This window comes from Bos javanicus, chromosome 19 (assembly GCF_032452875.1).
Source record: "Bos javanicus breed banteng chromosome 19, ARS-OSU_banteng_1.0, whole genome shotgun sequence".
NCBI classification, from domain to species: Eukaryota; Metazoa; Chordata; class Mammalia; order Artiodactyla; family Bovidae; genus Bos; species Bos javanicus.
Window position 1 is genome coordinate 42,763,834 of NC_083886.1, and position 22,034 is coordinate 42,785,867.

Consider the following 22,034-nt stretch of genomic DNA (forward strand, 5'->3'; position numbering starts at 1 on the left):
CAAAGCTGATGTGATGCCTGAACCATATACTGTGTTCTTTTTGCTTTTATATACGAGAAGTTCTCCAAACTACTTTTCACTTTTTTGTTCTTTTCCTAGGGCTAGGATTTATAGTGTTAGCTGATTTGCTCATGAAATTAGCAGGCACCTAGGAAAGAATTAGATGGTGAATGACTGTCACCGAGAAGTGGCAAGGCCCTGCTGTGTGTCCTGCAGGTGTAATTTGTCTAGCAACCAAAGACAAAATCTTAAAGGAGAAAAAAACCACAATGAATTTTTAATACAGGAAAGTATCACTTTATTTTGGTACAGAAACAGATCAGGTTACAGAAAAGTTTTAGGAAAAGTTAGAAGAATGAGTTTACCAATTTTCAGGTGAAAGGGGAAAATCTGTTACTGGAGAAGTGCTCCATGCCATATCCATCACCTTCAATAGCTTGGTCTGGTTCCTCACGGGAATTATGAAGCCCAGTTTAGCTGAGCAGCATCAACCCCAAAGGAGGGTCTGCATCTATGGGGACAGAGGTAAATGGAGACAGTGGTCACAGGGCAGCGGGCTCAGCAGCAAGAAGAGGGACAGCACACAGGGCGGGGGCAGGTGGAGATGACACAGGTGGGGCGATAGCAAGTGGTGTGGCAGGAGACCCGGCCACACACTGGGCGCAGGCAGCAGCTCGGGCGGCAGCAGCTGGAGCCACAGGAGCTGGAGCCACAGCATGAGGGGCGGCAGCAGCTGGAGATGAGGGAGCAGGTGGGCTGGCAGCACACAGGCTGACAGCACTGGGGCCTGCAGCAGCTGGAGATGCAGCAGGTAGGCCTGCAGCAGCTGGAACCACAGCTGGACCCACAGCAGGAGGGGCGGTAGCAGCTAGAGATGCAGCAGGTGGGGCGAGGGCAGGTGGGCTGGCAGCAGACTGGGCGGCAGCAGCTGGACACACCACAGCTGGGGCGGCAGCAGGTGGTCCTGCAGCAGGTGGTCCTGCAGCAGGTGGGCCGGCAGCAGGTCTCCTGGCAGAGACTTCGGCCACAGCTCTGGTCAGAGCAGACGGAACCACAACAGGAGCTGACCATGGTGTCCGAGGGTGGAGGTTCTGATGTTAATAGGAGAGTGAACTTAGTGATTTGAAGTATCTCTGCTGCTTGTCCTCTTTTATACCCTACTGAGACTGCTGTGTTCATGTCCTAGACTGCTTCCTAGTTCAGTTACCTAAAGAAACATTAGTCATTATGTTAGATCATCATGTTTTTCTGGTTAACTATTTTAAAATGAAGGAAAATAAGATTTCCTTTTCCCAGTGTGTTAAAATTTTCCAGTCCAGCCTTTCTTACAGAATTGCTTTTACTCTTTTCCTGTTTGTCATGGACTCCATCACTGGAATTTACCTGTGGTCTGTGTATGACTCCATGATGTTGTTTGGATGGATTGTTGTCATGATGCCAAGATCTCTTTTGATGTCAAAATAGAAGCAGAATTATTGTAGGCAAATAGAGAGAAAAATGGTCGTCCTTGTGAGTTATCTGTACGCCATGAGGAAGACAGATCCAATCCGTGAGTCACGAATGCTGACTAGGTACTGGACTGTCTCTGGTGCTTCAAAGGATGTGTCAGGTACTACTTCCTATATCCAATTTGAACCTGTTACCAATGACTCATTTTTTTTTTAAGTATTAAAAAGTATTTGGAGCCACCTTGAAGGGACTCTCACTGACCCAATAAGGAGCAACTTGAACAACACAATGAATAAATGGCAGTAAAGAATTTTAACCCATTAAATAAAAATCCATGAGTTGATACTGAGGCCCATTGTGTAAAAAAATAAGAGAAAGTTATCCATGACAGTAGAATGTCAGCTAATTAATACAGAAATAAAAAGGGAGTTAAAAATCACTGTCTACCATCCTCATAGTAAAATTTGATTCATGTAGCCCTAATCCTAACTCTAAGTTTATTTTTATCTAAATCATATCATAATCTACCTATCTATTTCTACCTATCATCTATTTACCTACCTATATCCATCTATGAGAGAAAAAAAATATGGCATGATTTTGAATATAGGTAAAAACTATATGGTATAAAGAAGTTCGTATTACTCTTTGAACTATTCTGTAAATTTGAAATATTTTTTAAAATAAAAAGTAGATTTTTTGATAGCAGCCATTCCAGCTGGCATGAAATGGTACCTCATTGTGGTGTCAATTTGTATTTTGGGGAGGGAGGTGTTAAGGGGTTTGGGATGGGGGACACATATACACACATGGCTGATTCATGTCAATGTATGGCAAAAATCACCACAATATTGTAAAGTAATTAGCCTCCAACTAAAATAAATTAATTAATTAAAAGAAAAAGAAAATACCACAAAATAATCCAGCATCCCTAGTAAATAAGCAAGTGCCTATTTAAATGATAACAAATAAATAGAGGTATGTGAAAAAAAATAAAAAGTAAAAAAATATTTAAACGAATTAAGATTAAAAATCTTTTCCTGCAGTGTTAGTATATTAAGAGGAAGCAGTTTGTGTCTTTGGGGGGAAATATTAAAGTATATGATAAATCTTAATAGGAGCTTTTACTATAAGAAGCCTTTCTTGTGTTTCTAACTAATGCCATAACCTTTTTCATCTTCTTGGGTCCCTCAAAATATAGAACTTTTAACAACATGGCAGATGAAGTTGATGCTAACAGACCCACCTTCTAGATCAAGCAAATAGAAATGCTTGAGAAATATTTTTAAAATATTTCCATTACATAGCCAAACTTAAAGGGAAAGAAAAATTCTCATTTTCCAGAAAGAAAAAGAGAATGCCAACTGCATATGATAGCTGATATCCAAGATTGTGAAGGTTTGGTATCTAGTTATAAGCTTTCAAAATGGGAGGCTGGTAGTTGAAACCCAGGTAGGTGCAAGAAATGACTTTAAACCTTTCACAAGACAAGGTCTAGGAAGGGAGTGTTCTATCCATAGTCTGCATTCTTGAAGTGGAACCTAGTAAGATGGGGACAAGAAAACCTTATCTCCCCACTAGGAATTGTAAGTGGTGATCAAAGTGCCTGTGGACATCTAAACCACAGCAGTATCACTAAGCTTTCCAATTCACACTAAATGAATAGGGGAGGAATCTCAAGTTGAGAAACTAACAAAACAGTGAATATCCTTGGAAACATCAGAGACAAAAGCAGAAATTATAGCACAGAGAAATAATCCCTTAAAAAACAAATAACGTTAATTGTGAAGAGAAATAAGCTTCTAAGACTACACATAGACTTCATGAGTTACCCAAAAGGGAAAATGTTACAAAATATTCCCCACAAAAAATCCTCGAGTCTATTTCTGTTGACTTTTCCTTGTTTTTAATAATATGGTCCTTTGATTCTTATATACCTGGTAATTATTTTTATTGAATGCCAAACATATGTAAAAAACTGTAGAGGCTTGAGGTGATTTTTTATCTTCTACCTGGAACAGATTTAATTTTCTTCTTGGACTGTGGGTTCTCAATACTACCTGCATAAGTCAACTCCCAAAGACTGTTGTTCAGTCACTAAATCATGCCCCACCCTTCTCTTTGTGACCCCATGGACTTCAGCATGCCAGGCTCCTCTATTCCCCACCATCGCCTGGAACTTGCTCAAATTCATGTCCATTGACTCGGTGATGCTATCTAAGTCCCCTTCTCCTTTTGCCTTCAATCTTTCCCAACACCAGGCTCTCTTCCAGTGAACCAGCCCTTTGCTTCAGGTGGCCAGTCCTTCCAATGAATATTCAGGACTGATTTCCTTTAGGATTGACTGGTTTGATCTCCTTGCAGCCCAAGGGACTTTCAAGAGTCTTCTCCAGCACCACAATTCAAAAGTATCAATTCTTCAGCCCTCAGCCTTCTTTATGATCCAGCTCTCACAACTGTACATGACTATTTTCTTAACTTTATCTGTTTCTCACAGCCATTCTTATCAAGAGGTTTGGTCTTATATCTGCTTTGTCATGGCTGGAAGTTACATTCTGTCCTTTAATTTTTCAAGAAGCCTCTCTTTTGGACCCTGCAGTCTACTAGCTGTCTTTTTACCTCTCTGTTTATCCCTTTCCATTCTCTTGTGGTTGCTGTTGCTCCTCTTTCAACTTACAAATGTTGGAGTTTTCCATTAGCTTAGGCCATATGTATCCTCTCTTTAGACATCTAACTTCCTATAACCCAAGAAAATACCTACTGGCCCATGGCATTAGAAATCATTTTCGATTTGTAAGTGCCTCACTTGCAGACTGTGGTAGGAGGACACTAAGATGACTCTCAAGGATCCCACCTCCTCTGACTCATGTCCTTTGAAATGCCTTCCCATTAAGTGTAAGCTGGACATTCCATTCACTTCAAATGAATGGAATACAGCAGTAATGAGGACATAGGGCTTTCCAGACTAGGTTATTGTAAGATTTGGGTTTTCTTTCTGTTTCTTGGTCCTTCTCAGGTTGCTCATTCTGAAGGAAGCCAGCTACCTTGAGTGATCAGTCCATGTGGTGAAGAACTGAGTCCTCCTGCCAACAGCCATGTGAGTGAGCTTGGAAGTGGATTTTCCTGTCTTCATAAGAGTGCAGTCCTGGCCAACCACTTGCCTGCAACCTCATGAGAGATCCTGACATGCCACTTCCAGATTTCTAACCCTCAGAAAGTTAATGAGATAATAAATGTTTTGGGGGGGGACAACTTGTTAACCAACATTAGGTAACTAATACACATACCAACTCCTGGTCTGTGAAAGTCTACTGCATTTTCCATGAAGATAATCATATTATTTTCAAATAATGATAGATATATTGGTTTATTTCCTTTCCAATTCTTCACATATTCTGTTTCTGGGGGGAAAATTCAAGAGGGATGAGACATATGTATACCTATGGCTGATTCATGTTGATGTATGGCAGAAACCAACACAATATTATAAAGCAATTATCCTCTAATTAAAAATAAATTAACATCACTCATTATCAGAGAAATGCAAATCAAAACCACTATGAGGTACCATTTCACACCAGTCAGAATGGCTGCGATCCAAAAGTCTACAAATAATAAATGCTGGAGAGGGTGTGGAGAAAAGGGAACCCTCTTACACTGTTGGTGGGAATGCAAACTAGTACAGCCACTATGGAGAACAGTGTGGAGATTCCTTAAAAAACTGGAAATAGAACTGCCTTATGATCCAGCAACCCCACTGCTGGGCATACACACTGAGGAAACCAGAAGGGAAAGAGACACGTGTACCCCAATGTTCATCGCAGCACTGTTTATAATAGCCAAGACGTGGAAGCAACCTAGATGTCCATCAGCAGATGAATGGATAAGAAAGCTGTGGTACATATACACAATGGAGTATTACTCTGCCATTAAAAAGAATACATTTGAATCAGTTCTAATGAGGTGGATGAAACTGGAGCCTATTATACAGAGTGAAGTAAGCCAGAAGGAAAAACATAAATACAGTATACTAACGCATATATATGGAATTTAGAAAGATGGTAACAATAACCCGGTGTACGAGACAGCAAAAGAGACACTGATGTATAGAACAGTGTTATGGACTCTGTGGGAGAGGGAGAGGGTGGGAAGATGTGGGAGAATGGCAATGAAACATGTAAAATATCATGTAGGAAACGAGTTGCCAGTCCAGGTTCGATGCATGATGCTGGATGCTTGGGGCTGGTCCACTGGGACGGCCCAGAGGGATGGTATGGGGAGGGAGGAGGGAGGAGGGTTCGGGATGGGGAACACATGTATACCTGTGGCGGATTCATTTTGATATTTGGCAAAACTAATACAATTATGTAAAGTTTAAAAATAAAATAAAATTGGAAGAGTAAAAAAAAAAAAAATAAATTAACAGAAATAATTAAATAAGTAAATCTTTCTTTATTGTAAATAAAAGTACTGAAAGAGCCCCTCACTCCAGAGAAAAATAAAACAAAAAAATTTTCTTATGCTGAGACCAAGAGAAAGTGTAACCAATTCTCATCTACCATCTCAGATCCATTCAGAATTCTGTGCTTTGAGTAAGAGTGAGCAATAATGCCCCATACAACTTAAATTATTATCTCATTATTATTTATGTGTAGAATTTATGGAAGTCAAACACATTCATGATTCATTACCATTGAATTACTTATTTACCCTATAACTCTTAGAATATGCATATACAAAGCTTTCTATATGTTTCTCCTACTTTTTAGCACAAATTCATCAGGAATTTGTTTTTATCCTTTTTTCCTAGGATAGACTTCATAGGAATTTGGGAGGGCTCTGAGTTAACCTAAGATCAAATTTGGTCCTTTAATTGGGTTCCCTACTAGTTTCGTATTTCTTATAGGATATGTTGACAAGATACCTCAGACCCATCTGTCAAATACACATCCTAGAAAAGTCGTTAAGATAAGAAAATACTAAAATTTGAATATTTTCAGTATTCTGTTAGCCCCCAACTTCTCAGGAAGGTTGATTTTCCCAAAACAATTAATTTGTTGTCAGTGGATGGAGAGGAAATAAGAGGTCTAAGAGTGTAATAAATTGGGCCACATGTGGGATAGATAAACCCAAGGGAGGACTCTGGTTTTCCAAGGAGAAGAGCAAGGGCAGAGCAGTGTATTTGGAGAGAGGGAAGGAAAAAGAAGGAAGGAAGCAAGGAAAATGGAGGGATGAGGCAACTAAGAGAGGAGGGGGATTTTAGGGAAATATATGCTTTATAATGGAGAAGGAAATGGAAACCCACTCCAGTATTCTTGCCTGGAGAATCCCATGGACAAAGTAGCCTGGTGGGCTACAATCCACGGGGTTGAAAAGAGTCGGACATGACTGAGCATACAGCACATGCTTTAAAAATATTTAAGAAAGGTTTGCTGTGGGGTATAATCCTTCTCCTCCATAACCTTAAATTTTTTAAGGAAATTATTATTTTTCAATTCTCTTGGAGACATTGCGTTACATATTGTGTTATTTCTGGGTTTGTTTGTTTTCTTCTATATCACTGCATATTGGGTTTGTCCTAAAGGTGAAAGCAGAAATTGGTAAGCCTGATAGAGTTGTATTAATATGTTGAATACCATTTCCCAGGAAACGAGGACAATCATTATAAAGCAGCAAACACAAGAACATTGTATGGGCCAGGAAAGTGGAGCTTTATTCAGAAGCAGAAACAAAATACAAAAATATCACTGTAAAAGCATTATAGGATGTAGCCCCCAGACTTTCAAATCTGAGGCTGTGACACCAGGGCCCCTATAGGCCCTGTAGGAATTTTCATGTTTGGACTGGAAGACCCAGTAGCCCCAAATCAAAAGGTCAAGTATAGAACTGGGGCAACTCTGCTAATTTCTTTCTATAAATACCACCTAGTTTCATTTGCTAGTAAGGAAAAGGCCAACAAAGGAGAGAGTCTGGCCTGAGGTCAGGATGTGGACACACAGACTATGGGAATGGCCTCTCCTCTGGTGTCTGTGTGATGCATGGAGTCTGCTTCTGTGATAAGATGGATAAAGAGGAGAAGGTGGGTTCAGAGAGGTGGCTCAGCAGCAAGAGGAGGGACAGCACACGGGGCGGGGGCAGGTGGAGATGACACAGGTGGGGCGATAACAAGTGGTGTGGCAGGAGACCCGGCCACACACTGGGCGCAGGCAGCAGCTTGAACCACAGCAAGAGGGGCGGCAGCAGCTGGAGATGCGGGAGCAGGTGGGCTGGCAGCACACAGACTGGCAGCACCGGGGCCTGCAGCAGCTGGAGATGCAGCAGGTAGGCCTGCAGCAGCTGGAACCATAGCTGGACCCACAGCAGGAGGGGCAGTAGCAGCTAGAGATGCAGCAGGCGGGGCGAGAGCAGGTGGGCTGGCAGCACACAGGCTGGCAGCACTGGGGCCTGCAGCAGCTGGAGATGCAGCAGGTAGGCCTGCAGCAGCAGCTGGAACCACAGCTGGAACCAGAGCAGGAGGGGCGGTAGCAGCTAGAGATGCAGCAGGTGGGGCGAGGGCAGGTGGGCTGGCAGCAGACCGGGCGGCAGCAGCTGGACACACCACAGCTGGGGCGGCAGCAGGTGGTCCTGCAGCAGGTGGTCTGGCAGCAGCTGGGCCGGCAGCAGGTCCCCTGGCAGAGACTTCGGCCACAGCTCTGGTCAGAGCAGATGGAGCCACAACAGGAGCTGACCATGGTGTCAGAGGGTGAAGGTTCTGGGTGAGTTTCTAGGAGAGTGAGTTTCTCAAATTTGGAAGTTTCTCTTCCCGTGTCCTCTTTTATACCCAGCTGAGGGACTTCTGTGATTATGAAGAGACTAGTTCCTTCTTTTGGTTTATATGACTAAAATGCAATTAGTAAGTCATATGTGTTTTTCTAGAAAAATCTGTTAATATATAGAAAATAATCATTTCCCTTTTCTCAAGTTCCCCAGTGTTCTCACATGAATCACCTCTTCTGTTTCTTTAGTTTGTAAGCTTACAAGACTTCAGTCCCTGGGTATCATGTGACATCGGTGGGCCTCTGTTCCTTGTTTATTTCTCACCTTGATATGATTTTTGGAGAGTTTCTGATGAGATTAGGATCTCTAGTGGAAATTTCATGTTTCAATCAGATGGCGTGTTTGTCGAGAAAATGGAAGTAAGCTCTACTTTTTGAGTGTGAGAAAACTTATGATTCATTGTGTGTATACTGGGTGGTCACTGAACTAATGACATTCCAAACTGTGTTATTTCTCATCACCCTGATGGACTTTGAAACAGTTAGCTGTGACTCAGTGTTTTTAAGTAGCAAACAGTCATCTGAGATTAATCAGAAATGTCTTTGATCTTCAGATGTGTCTTCTAGGCTAGGGTACAGTAATTGACACAATAGTTTTGAATCAAAATATGTCATAGTTACGCTTTGTGGACATTTTATTAAAATCTTTTTCAAATATTCTGAGCTAAAATGCCTAGCAGTTTTTGTAGTATTACTTATGCTTAAGATATTCTTAGATGCATTAAGAGGAATATAAATAACATTCATTATCTTACCTGTACTTATATAGAAATTGCATCCATAAAAAGCTTTATAACCAAAACCAGATATAATTAGGCTGCTAAATTAGAGGTCTCTTTAGTGCCACAGGCATTTAGAGAAAAACAACATTCTAGGAAAGAGAAGGTAATCTTCTTGATATTCCCTCTTCCTGCAAAATCCTGTGAGTTCAGCATTCTCCTAGTGATTTTTACCAGTGAGTTCAACTGCCATCTTCCTCCAAAATCTTCCTTGATGCCATGAAAAGTCAAGTCCTTCCTCTGATGCACTTCTGCTGTGCTTTGTGTATTCATGGGCTCTATCATATAATTCTCTACCAGAGATGCACTTATGTATCTGGCTCACTCTAGAATATAAACTCCATTTGTACAAAGACTCCGATTTACTCATCTTCATATCTTCAGGGACTGAAATGAGATGAGTTTTTGATAAAGGAGATGTCTGTGCAATGAGTGAAGATTTTGTCTAGACCATCAAAGAAGACACACTGACCTTGAAAACATGTGTTATTCATATAGATGGACAGAAGGGGGATTTAAAAGAAGGAGCTATATTTGAGATTGGGCATAACCCTGGTTTGTGATGCTGAAAGGGGTATGTCTGGAAAGTCTATTTTAAGAAGTAATGAGAAAGAAGTTGAGGTTCCTAGAATGTGGGAGAGGTCTTGTGTAGCCTTGAATTCTAGAAAAAAAAAAGGAGTAGATCTATTAAGTCTTTAGGTGGGGAGGTAATAAAATATATACACTATATATGAACTATTTTAATTTTTGATCTGCGTTTAGAAATGCTAAAATGAGGGAGACATTGCTTAAAAGGTTGAACTGGGTCAGGGTGAGAGGTGAGCTCTCAGAATCAGGTGATGGCAATAAACATCATAGAGTTATTGCAAAGAAAGTATCAGCAGATACTTTGACCAAACTGAAAATAGAACTATAAGGAGGGATCTTCATAAGAGTTATAAAAGATACCTCAGTTTAGCCATTTATACACTTTATATGTATATACATTCACATAAATGTCCCAGATGGCACTAGCAGTAAAGAATTTACCTGCCAGTGCAGCAGACATAAGAGATGTGGGTTCGATCCCTGGGTTGGGAAGATCTCCTAGAGGAGGAAATGGCAACCCACTCCAGTATTCTTGCCTGGGAAATTCCATGGACAGAGGAACCTGGTGGGCTACAGTCCATGGGGATGCAAAGAGTCAGACACTGAACACACACACACACTCACACACATGTGTGTGTATATATATATGTGTGTATGTGTATATGTTGGAGAAGGCAATGGCACCCCACTCCAGTACTCTTGCCTGGAGAATCCCACGGACGGAGGAACCTGGTAGGCTGCAGTCCATGGTGTTGCTAAGGGTCGGACACGACTGAACGACTTCACTTTCACTTTCACGCGTTGGAGAAGGAAATGGCAACCCACTCCAGTGTTCTTGCCTGGAGAATCCCAGGGACGGGGGAGCCTGGTGGGCTGCCATCTATGGGGTCGCACAGAGTCGGACATGACTGAAGTGACTTAGCAGTAGTGTATATGTAAGCTTCCTACCTCCTGCTGCTGCTGCTTCTAAGTCGATTCAGTCGTGCCCAACTCTTTGCGACCCCATAGACGGCAGCCCACCAGGCTCCCCTGTCCACGGGATCCTCCAGGCAAGAATACTGGAGTGGGTTGCCATTTCCTTCTCCATCCTACCTCCTAGGGGATATTAGTCTAAACATTTAAAGGATAGACTAACAGAAATGGTAAGTTATGTTAAAAAACAAAGAAGAAGAGGAACTGAAATCACTTGGAGATATGGAAAAGATGTATGCATCAAAAAATTAAAATGGTTTTGCCAAATTATGTAAAGTTTAAAAATAAAATAAAATTAGAAAAAAAAATTAAAATGGAATATTTAGCAAAGTTATGCACTTAATATGCCTACATGCTGCATGCGAAGTTACTTCAGTTATGTCCACTCCTTGTGACCTCATGGACTGTAGGCTGCCAGGCTCCTCTGTCCATAAGGATTCTCCAGGCAAGAACACTGGAGTGGGTTCCCATTTCCTTCTCCAGGGGATCTCACTGGGCCAGGAATCAAACCCAGGTCTCTGGCATGCAGGCAGATCTATAGATACACATATAGACATATATTTCTATATATAGGCATCTATTTATGTACGTATTTTGGTCAACATGATGGTAGGTGAAAAGCTTCCTCCGTGCGATTTTAATGTGCATTTCTCTTATAGTAAAGGCTGCTGCTGCTGCTAAATCACGTCAGTTGTGTCTGACTCTGTGCGACCCCATAGACAGCAGCCTACCGTATAGTAAAGGAGATTAGACAATTCTTCATATGTTAAAGAGCTATTTGTATTTTTCCTTTTCTACAAGGAAAATTGTAGGAAAAAATTCCATAATATCTATAATTATGCTTTTGTTTTTTCACTGTGTTTAGCCTTCATACAGTGATTTTTGCAGGAGCTCTTTGTATATTATCAAAATTAGCCTTTTTATATAATGTGAATTTCAAACATTTTTCCTAGTTTGTCTTTCTTCTTTAACTTTGCTTCTGTGTTTTTACCACATAGATGTTTACATTTTAAATTAATTTATTTATTTTAATTGGAGGCTAATTACTTTACAATATTGTGTTGGTTTTTGCCATACATCGATGTGAATCACCCATGGGTGTACATATGTCTCGCCATCCTGAAACCGCCTTCCACCTCCCTCCCAACTCTATCCCTCTGGGTTGTCCCAGAGCACCAGCTCTGGGTGCCCTGCTTCATGCATTGAATTTATACTCAATTTATTCATCTTTTCTTTTATGGCTCCTGGGGCAAGCGTCACACTTTGAAAAATCTATCCAGTTGTAAATTTGCATAAACACTGTCCCATAGTTTCTTCTGTGAAGTTCAAAGTTTCATGTTTTATATTTTCAAATATTGTTCTCAATTCAGTTCAGTTGCTCAGTCATGTCCGAATCTTTGTGACACCATGGACTGCAGCACGCCAGGCCTCCCTGTCCATCACCAACTCCCGGAGTTTACCCAAACTTATGTTCATTGAGTCAGTGATGCCATCCAACCATCTAATCCTCTGTCGTCCCCTTTTCCCCTTGCCTTCAATCTTTCCCAGCATCAGGGTCTTCTTCACATCAGGTGGCCAAATTATTGGAGTTTCAGCTTCAGCATCAGTCTTTCCAATGAATATTCAGGACTGATTTCCTTTAGGATTGACTGATTTGATCTCCTTGCAGTCCAAGGTACTCTCAAGAGTCTTATCCAGCACCACAATTCAAAAAACATCAATTCTTCGGTGCTCAGCTTTCTTTTCTTTTATTTACTTTTTTTTTTTACTTTACAATATTGTATTGGTTTTGCCATACATCTCCAATTCTCACATCCATACATGACTACTGGAAAAACCATAGCTTTAACTATATGGACCTTTGTTGGCAAAGTAATGTCTCTGCTTTTTAATATGCTATCTGAGTTGGTCATAGCTTTTCATCCAAGGAGCAAGTGTCTTTTAATTTCATGGCTGCAATCACCATCTGCAGTAATTTTGGAGCCCAAGAAAATGAAGTCTTTCATGGTTTCCATTGTTTCCCAGTCTATTTGTCATGAAGTGATGGGACCAGATTCCATGATATTTGTTCTTTGAATGTTGAATCTTAAACCAGCTTTTACACTCTCCTCTTTCACTTTCATCAAGAGGCTGTTTAGTTCCTCTTTGCTTTCTGCCATAAGGATGGTTTCATCTGCATATCTGAGGTTATTGATATTTCTCCGAGAAATCTTGATTCTAGCTTGTGCTTTTATGATGCTTAAGATTGCTTAAGATTCACGTTCTGTTGAAGTCTGGCTTGGAGAATTTTGAGCATTACTTTACTAGCGTGTGAGATGAGTGCAATTGTGCGGTAGTTTGAGCATTCTTTGGCATTGCCTTTCTTTGGGATTGGAATGAAAACTGACCTTTTCCAGTCCTGTGGCCACTGCTGAGTTTTCCAAATTTGCTGACATATTGAGTATAGTACTTTCACAGCATCATCTTTTAGAATTTGAAATACCTCAACTGGTCTATTAGGTATTTATACAGATATAGAATATGCAGTTTAAGCATTTTTGAATCTGATATGAACACTGCCCAACACCATTAAGTAATATATTTTCCCCCATGTATTGAAAATATTAATATCATTTTTGGGGGGGGGGTTGGTAATGATTTTTTTTAATATAAATTTATTTATTTTAATTGGAGGTTAATTACTTTACAATATTGTATTGGTTTTATATATTAAATTCTCTTGTGTATTTGTGTCTAGTTTTAGACTTGTTTTTAAAAATTCATTAATGATTTTTCATGCACTAGAATATAAATATATATAATATTAATTTGGTCTTAATGGCTACAAGTTCAAGTCTAAAATTGTGGTAATATGCTGCTGCTGCTGCTGCTAAGTTGCTTCAGTTGTGTCCGACTCTGCGACCCCATAGACGGCAGCCCACCAGGCCCCTCTGTCCCTGGGATTCTCCAGGCAAGAACACTGGAGTGGGTTGCCATTTCCTTCTCCAATGCATGAAAGTGAAAAGTGAAAGTGAAGTTGCTCAGTCGTGTCCGACTCTTAGGGACCCCATGGACTGCAGCCCACCAGGCTCCTCCGTCCATGGGATTTTCCAGGCAAGAGTACTGGAGTGGGGTGCCATTGCCTTCTCTGGGTAATATGCTAGTTAACTCAAATATCTGTATGTGGCAAAACAGTAAATGTACACTGGGTTCCCTGCCATGAGAAAATAAATTGAACCTGAGTGGACTCTCAGGCTGGCATTTTAAAGAAGACACTATCCAAGACTGTGATGACATATTAGTCTTGTTAGACTTGTGCTTCCTGTAAATTCTTGTATATAAATTACATCTGAACAGTTCAGAGGAACCATCTTGTTTTATCCTTGAAAGTCTACTGTTAATTTCTGAGAACTGTCTTCCCACATACTAACCAGACAGGACTATTAAAGGAGCTTGTGGGAATTATGATTTTGCTTTAGCTATTCCTGAAGCAGAGCTTGTTGCAGGAGTTGTGTTACTTTCCTGAAATGATTTATTGCTTACTATTTTCCATCTAGAAGGGCTTGAACAGTGCCAAACAGAGGATTAGCATGGCCAAATGAGACTGAGTGAAGGGTACATTTAGTGGATGCTCCATTCACTTGAAATCCATCCTAAGATAAAGTTGACTGGACCACAGAATAATCACTCCAGCCACACTTTCTGATTCATAATTTTATCTCATGGTTTTTACTTTTACAATATCTTCTGTGTCACTTTTGGATCTTTTAAAACACTATAACTCTCCCTGGTGGCAATTGTTGTACATTAAGTGCCTGTATAGAGCAACCCTAAGAAGTCTCACACTCTTGGGCTACTTCATCCAAGTCATTGCATAGGATGAGGGGTAGCTGTTCCTTGCTATTATGAGTCCTGGGTGCTGAGCTATTCTGTGCTGCTTTCCCTAAACTCTATCTGTGCCTTTTTAAATAGTCCTTTTATTATCCAGATACAGGGGCCATCTCATTCCCATTGTGACCCAGTTCTTGTTGTAAAAACAGGAAATTATAAGCCTTAGATATTTTAATACTGAAAAAGACAGTGTACACCTCCATTCTTTGATTTAGCACTAACTAATAAAGCATAATGTTAAAGCTATAGTCTACATCCTTTAATTAGCAGTTATCAAAGAAAAACACATAGGATGATAAAACATTTGTCAGTTCTAGCGTATGAAATGCAGAGAAGGCAACGGCACCCCACTCCAGTACTTTTGCCTAGAAAATCCCATGGACGGAGGAGCCTGGTAGGCTGCAGACCATGGGGTCACTAGAGTCGGACACGACTGAGCAACTTCACTTTCACTTTTCACTTTCATGCATTGGAGAAGTAAATGGCAACTCACTCCAGTGTTCTTGCCTGGAGAATCCCAGGGACGGGGGAACCTGGTGGGCTGCCGTCTATGGGGACACACGGAGTCGGACACGACTAAAGCAGCAGCAGTGTATGAAATGAGAGGGCTGTCTGCAAAACATTTCAGTGTAAGTTGAAAAAGGTGAATCTGAAAATGTGTATAAGACATTTCTATGGTAAACTAAGAACATAGCTCCCAGTCTACACTGGGGTGAAACCCACATGATGTCTGTCAGCTTCTATCCATTTTGTCTGTTAACATCTAAATGTTTTCTAGAACTAATAATAAACTCTTTGTTATGTTCACTATTTAGAAATATAGCACAGATAATATAAACAAATTTTGAGTTTAAAATGTTTTTAATATACTCCTGATTATGAAACAAAACTTATAGACTCTTAGAGTTGTGTAGAAATAGTACTATTGCATATATTCTGACACATTTTCACAGCTAAGAAGGATCGTGTTTACTTGAGTTTTGGTGGTGAGAAAGTTAAGTCTCAAAGACTCATGCAGTCTTAAGGGCCCATGCTCTCTTAAGTAAGACCAAGGAAGGTGATGAAGCCTAAAATGGAAGAATAAAACCAACAAGAAGGTGGAGAAATCTCAGAAGTATGAGAAACTAAAATTATGAAGGGGTTTTAGTCTGGAAGTACTTAAGTTTTGAGCATCTATTTACTAGAAAGTTTTGAATTTTTATGGAAAAATTGCCATGATCTTTATTAATTTCCAGAAATCTGGATTTAGAAGGTATACTTAGTATTCTGAAAAAGTCTTGTGTTTCGAGAGGAAGACAGGAGAGAAAGAAGGAAGGAAGGAGCAAAGGACAGAGGGAGGAAAGGAAGAAAGGAAAGGAAAGAAGAGGGAGAAAAAAGGACTTGAGGTAGGTTGAGGAGGACTCCTAATGTAAGTAACTGTTCCTGAACATACTCTCCTTCATTTGAAGCAAGATGATCCTTAATGTAAAGTGAGAAAGATATGTACACATACACACATGCACACACACGTTTTATCTTTATCAAATCAAGAGATTTCAGTATTAGGGAAATGGGTGTTTATTAAGAACATATAAAAACAATGTCATATGAGATCATCACAATCTGTATACTTCAGATGAAGACATTACTGGTCTAAGAATAGATGTATTTGAGCCTGAGTTAAAATCATATGACAAATATGTTTTCATCTGTCACTTCCTACAACTGAACACCAACTCTGAAGGCCAAATCAGAAGGAGTTGGCCACTGTGCCCATTCCCCAGTTACTGGCTGGCTCCAACACATTTTATATGATTTCTGAGGACATACTTCGTATGACAAAAATCATGGGCAGAGATTCGGCAACAGGAAGAAGCACAGCACACGGGGCGGGGGCAGGTGGAGATGACACAGGTGGGGCGATAGCAAGTGGTGTGGCAGGAGACCTGGCCACACACTGGGCGCAGGCAGCAGCTGGAGCCACAGCAAGAGGGGCGGCAGCAGCTGGAGATGCGGGAGCAGGTGGGCTGGCAGCACACAGACTGGCAGCACCGGGGCCTGCAGCAGCTGGAGATGCAGCAGGTAGGCCTGCAGCAGCTGGACCCACAGCTGGACCCACAGCAGGAGGGGCGGCAGCAGCTAGAGATGCAGCAGGTGGGGCGAGGGCAGGTGGGCTGGCAGCACACAGGCTGGCAGCACTGGGGCCTGCAGCAGCTGGACACACCACAGCTGAGGCGGCAGTTTGTCTGGCAGCAGACAGGGCGGCAGCAGCTGGACACAGTGCAGCTGGGACGGTAGCAGGTGGTCCTGCAGCAGATGGTCTGGCAGCAGCTGGGCGGGCAGCAGGTCTCCTGGCAGAGACTTCGGCCACAGCTCTGGTCAGAGCAGACGGAGCCACAGCAGGAGCTGACCATGGTGTCAGAGGGTGGAGATTCTAGATGGGTTTCCAGGAGAGTGAATTACTCCAGTTAATTGTCAAAATGTTTTCCTTTTTTTTTTTTTTTTTGTTTACATACATTTAAGTAATTATCAGAATTTACAATTATGGCTGTCTATTTCATGACTTAATCTTACTCGAAACAAAATTTCTTTTCTAGATACAATAAATTCTATCCAATCTGCTTTTCCTCTGATTCACACCCACTGGCATCTTCTAGCCCACACTCGTGTCATTGTCCTCCACAGAGGGCTATCATGTGATATTTGGCATCTGGAATTACATTTCTTCTCTCCTCTCCCCTCCTATGTTTTCACCAGGATGGGATTTGGGAAATCATATTTCTTGTTGTATATTTCTTCCCATGACCAATGCAGAAATCCCATCTGCACAGCATGGCACCTTGCATGGGACATGAGAAAAAGGCCCTGTTCTGTGGGTCATTTTTGAGCAGTGATGACAGGACAGTTCTATGTGTATGACACTGATGACCTCTACGCCACTGGAATGGATTTCCTTGGATGTTTCAAACTTTGGATCATGTTTGATATTCTAAAACCCTGGCAGATAATTTATGGTTCCTGCTACTACTAGGTCACATTGTTGATTAAGTGGTTACTTTGCTATCTTAAATGTTTGTGTCATATCTCTCCAGCTTGTCTCTTAGATTCTGTAAGACATAGCCTCATTTTTATTTTTTACCTCACTCCTAATTAAGAATATTTCTTCAGTGGAGCAAAAAAAAAAAAAATGTTGACTAATCAGAGTGTGGCTGTCTTCAGAACTTACTTCCAAAGCTGGGAAATCTATAGAATAAGTTTTTTTGTATAAATTTGAAATGTGAGTAAACTTTAGTAAATTCAACTTTATTTCTACATATCCTCCATTGGTGATAGCCCAACTTGAGAATGAATTGGAATCCTCTGGATATCTTATTAAAGATGGTTGAGACTACCAGGGCTTCCTTGGTGGCTCAGATGGTTAAAAAAAAAAAAAAAATCCTCCTGCAATGTGGGAGACCTGGATTCAATCCCTGGGTTGGGAAGATCCCTTGGAGAAGGGTATGGCAACCCATTCCAGTATTTTTGCCTGAGGAATCCTGATGGATAGAGGAGCCTGGCAGGCTACAGTCCATGGAGTTGCAAAGGGTAGGACATGACTGAGTGATTAAGTATGCATGAGACTACTCCCAGAATTTCTAATTGCAGGGTTAAATTTGAGGTTCTGCATTTCCAACAGCCACCCAGATGATTTTGATGTGGGATTCAAGGATCACACTCTGGGATCTACTGATGTGTTCTGTTCATTTAAGCTTTGAGGAATTGCCTATATCAAGTTCCTGCCTTATGTACCAAGCAGACTTGTTGAGTGGATTATCTAAGAGACACATGTTGCCCGTCGTTATTACAAATGTAATGACATTACAAATGTAATGATGTTGCAAATGTACTTCAGAATCACCTCCCAGGAAATTTATGGTTTACTTGGAAGACCATACACACACACACACACACACACACACACACAATTGTAATAATTTAGTGTAGTAAAGCAACAACAAAGGAGTTCATAGTAGTGTAATTTAACTAAAAAAATTGTGCTGAAGGCAAATTAGCCAACATGACAGTTTGGTAATGACAGAAGTTTATTCATGAATACATATATCTAGTCAATATTTTTAACTTTATTTTACAATTTATTACATTTTAGGTAAAACATCAAAATGCACAAATCTTAACGTGTTATTTGATGAGTTTTGATAAATGGATACATCCATGTAACCTCCACACCTACCAAGATAGAGCACATTTCTATTACATCAGAAAGTTCCCACAAGTCACTTCATTAAACTTCCCACATCTATAGAGACAATCATTGTTTTTAATATTTTTCACCACAGATTAGTTTTGATCTAGAAACTCAAGCAAAAGATATATACTGTAGTCTCTTTTCTGTCTAGCATCTTTAGCTTGGCATATAATCTGTGAGAATTGTTAACATTGATGCATTAAGAGCTGTACTGATGAAGTACCAATGTTGCATTTTAGCTATTACCAGTTAATTTCATGGCGGGATGACCAATCGTTCCTATTTGCCCAGGGCTTAGGGGCTTCCAAGCCTTAGGACTTACAATGCTTAAACCAGGAAAGTCTCAGACAAACACAGACAAGTTGGTCATCTTCTGATGACATTCTTAACTGTCTTCATTCTGTTCTGTGGCAGTGATTTATACCATTCTGTCTTTCAGGTCACTTATCCATTCTTCTGCCTCTGTTATTCTGCTATTGATTTTTCATTTGTTGTTATATTGCTCATCTCTGTTTGTTTGTCCTTTAGTTCTTCTGCTGCTGCTGCTAAGTCGCTTCAGTCATGTCTGACTCTGTGTGACCCCATAGATGGCAGCCCACCAGGCTCCTCCGTCCCTGGGATTCTCCAGGCAAGAACGCTGGAGTGTGTTGCCATTTCCTTCTCCAATGCATGAAAGTGAAAAGTGAAAGTGAAGTCATTCAGTCATGTCCGGCGCTTTGAGACCCCATGGACTGCAGCCTACCAGGCTCCTCTGCCCATGGGATTTTCCAAGCAAGAGTACTAGATCTTATTAAACATTTCTTTCATTTTCTCAATTTTTGCCTCCATTCTTTTTCTGATATTCTGGATAATCTTCACTATTATAATCCTGAATTCTTTTCAGGAAGATTGCCTGTCTCCACTTCACTTAGTTGTTTTTCTGGGGTTTTATCTTGTTACTTCATCTGGGACATAATCCTCTGCCATTTCATTTTGTCTAACTTTCTGTGACTATGGTTTTCATTATGCAGGCTGCAGGGTTGTAGCTTTTGTTTCTGCTGTCTGCCCTTTGGTGGATGAGGCTGTCTAAGAGGCTTGTGCAAGAGAGGATGGTGGTGGGTAGAGCCAGGTCTTATCCCTCTGGTGGACAGGGCCATGCTCATTAAAAATTTAATCTGTTTGTCTGATCTGTAGGACTGTGTTCCCTCCCTGTTGGTTGTTTGACCCTCCCTGTTGGTTGTTTGACCTTGTTTGTCACTAAAGAGACATTACTTTGCCAACAAAGGTCTGTCTAATCAAAGCTATGGTTTTTCCAGTAGTCATGTATGGATGAGAGAGTTGGACTATAAAGAAAGCTGAGCATGGGAGAATTGATGACTTTGAACTGTGGTGTTGGAGAAGACTCTTGAGAGTAACTTGGACTGCAAGGAAATCAAACCGGTCCATCCTAAAGGAAATCAGTCCTGAATATTCATTGGAAGGACTGATGCTGAAGTTGAAACTCCAATAATTTGGCCACCTTGTGGCCAGATGTGAAGAACTGACTCATTGGAAAAGACCCTGATGCTAGGCAAGATTGAAGGCAGGCGGAGAAGGAGACGACAGAGGATGAGATGGTTGGATGGCATCACTGACTCGATGTACATGAATTTGGGCAAGCTCTGGGAGTTGGTGATGGACAGGGAAGCCTGGTGAGTTCATGGGGTTACAAAGAGTCAGACACAACTGAATGACTGAACTGAACTGAAATACCTTGCCATGTTTTTTCATTAACTTTTATTGGAGCATAGTTGATTTACAATGTTGTTTTAGTTTCTGCTGTACAATAAAGTGAATCAGTTATCCATACTCATACCCACTCTTTTTTTAGATTCTGTTCCCATGTATGTCATTATAGAGTACTGAGTACAGTTCTCTGTGCTATACAATAGGGTCTTATTAGTTATCTATTTTATATGTAGTAGTGTGTGTATGGGCTTCCCTGGTAGCTCAGCTGGTAAAGAATCTGCCTGAAATGCAGGAGATCCCAGTTCAATTCATGAGTCAGGAATTTCCCTCAGAGAAGTGATAGGGGAAGCCAGTATTCTTGGGTTTCCCTGGTGGTTCAGATGGCAAAGAATCTGCCTGTCAAGTGGGAGACCTAGGTTCGATCCCTGGGTTGGGAAGATCCCCTGAAGGAGGGCATGGCAACCCACTCCAGTATTATAACCTGGAGAATCCCCATGGACAGAGGAGCCTGGCGGGCTACAGTTCATGGGGTTCCAAAAAGTCAGACATGACTGAGCAACAGGCTAGGTCAATACAGTGTGTGTATGTCAATCCCAATTTCTCAATTTATCCTTCCCCACTTCCCCCTTGGTAACCATAAGTTTGCTTCCTACATCTGTGACTCTATTTCTGTTTTGTAAACAGGCTCATTTGTACCTTTTCCCCCCAGATTCCACATAAAAGCAATTTCATGTGATATTTGCCTTCCTCTGATTTACTTCACTCAGTTGACAATCTCCAGGTCCACCCATGTCAATGCAAATGGCATTATGGTATTCTTTTATGTGGCTAAGTAATATTCCATTATCTATATCCATATATATGTGTGTGTGTGTATATATATATACATACACATACATGTATCTATGCTGCTGCTAAGTCGCTTCAGTCGTGTCCGACTCTGTGTGACCCCATAGACGGCAGCCCACCAGGCTCCCCCGTCCCTGGGATTCTCCAGGCAAGAACACTGGAGTGGGTTGCCATTTCCTTCTCCAGTGCATGAAAGTGAAAAGTGAAAGTGAAGTCACTCAGTCGTGTCCGACCTTCAGCGACCCCATGGACTGCAGCCTTCCAGGCTCCTCTGTCCATGGGATTTTCCAGGCAAGAGTACTGGAGTGGGATGCCATTGCCTTCTCCGACATGTATCTATATATATCTATATATACCTTTTGGCGAAAGTTGCTCAGCCATGTCTGACTCTTCGTGACCCATGGACTATATAGTCCATGAAATTCTCCAGGCCAGAATATTGGAGTGGGTAGCCTATCCATTCTCCAGGAGTTCTTCCTGACCCAGGAATCAAACTGGTGTTTCCTGCATTGCAGACAGACTCTTTGTGGTAATATATATAATATTAAATATTATATGCCACATTATCTTTATCCATTCTTCCATCAATGGACAGTTAGGTTGCTTCCATGTACGGACTACTGTAAATAGTGCTGCAATGAACAGTGGGGCACATGCATCTTTTTGAATTATGATTTTCTCTAGATAGCATATTCAAAAGCAGAGACATTACTTTGCCAACAAAGGTTCGTCTAGTCAAGGCTATGGTTTTTCCTGTGGTCATGTATGGATGTGAGAGTT

At 41.1% G+C, this 22,034-nt stretch overlaps 3 protein-coding genes across 3 annotated transcripts; all 3 read right to left on the minus strand.

The window, feature by feature from the left end:
* Positions 1 to 558: 558 nt before the first annotated feature.
* Positions 559 to 1,280, minus strand: LOC133232398 (keratin-associated protein 4-8-like). Its single transcript, XM_061391756.1, has one exon. It carries the CDS (start codon positions 1,177 to 1,179, stop codon positions 559 to 561), a length of 621 nt encoding a protein of 206 aa, XP_061247740.1. The 5' UTR covers positions 1,180 to 1,280.
* Positions 1,281 to 7,142: 5,862 nt separating this feature from the next.
* LOC133231614 (keratin-associated protein 4-9-like) lies at positions 7,143 to 8,268 on the minus strand. Its single transcript, XM_061389976.1, has one exon. It carries the CDS (start codon positions 8,178 to 8,180, stop codon positions 7,548 to 7,550), a length of 633 nt encoding a protein of 210 aa, XP_061245960.1. The 5' UTR covers positions 8,181 to 8,268; the 3' UTR covers positions 7,143 to 7,547.
* Positions 8,269 to 16,236: 7,968 nt separating this feature from the next.
* LOC133231483 (keratin-associated protein 4-9-like) lies at positions 16,237 to 16,993 on the minus strand. Its single transcript, XM_061389875.1, has one exon. The coding sequence runs from the start codon at positions 16,864 to 16,866 to the stop codon at positions 16,237 to 16,239; it is 630 nt and encodes a 209-aa protein (XP_061245859.1). The 5' UTR covers positions 16,867 to 16,993.
* Between the last annotated feature and the right edge of the window lie 5,041 nt (positions 16,994 to 22,034).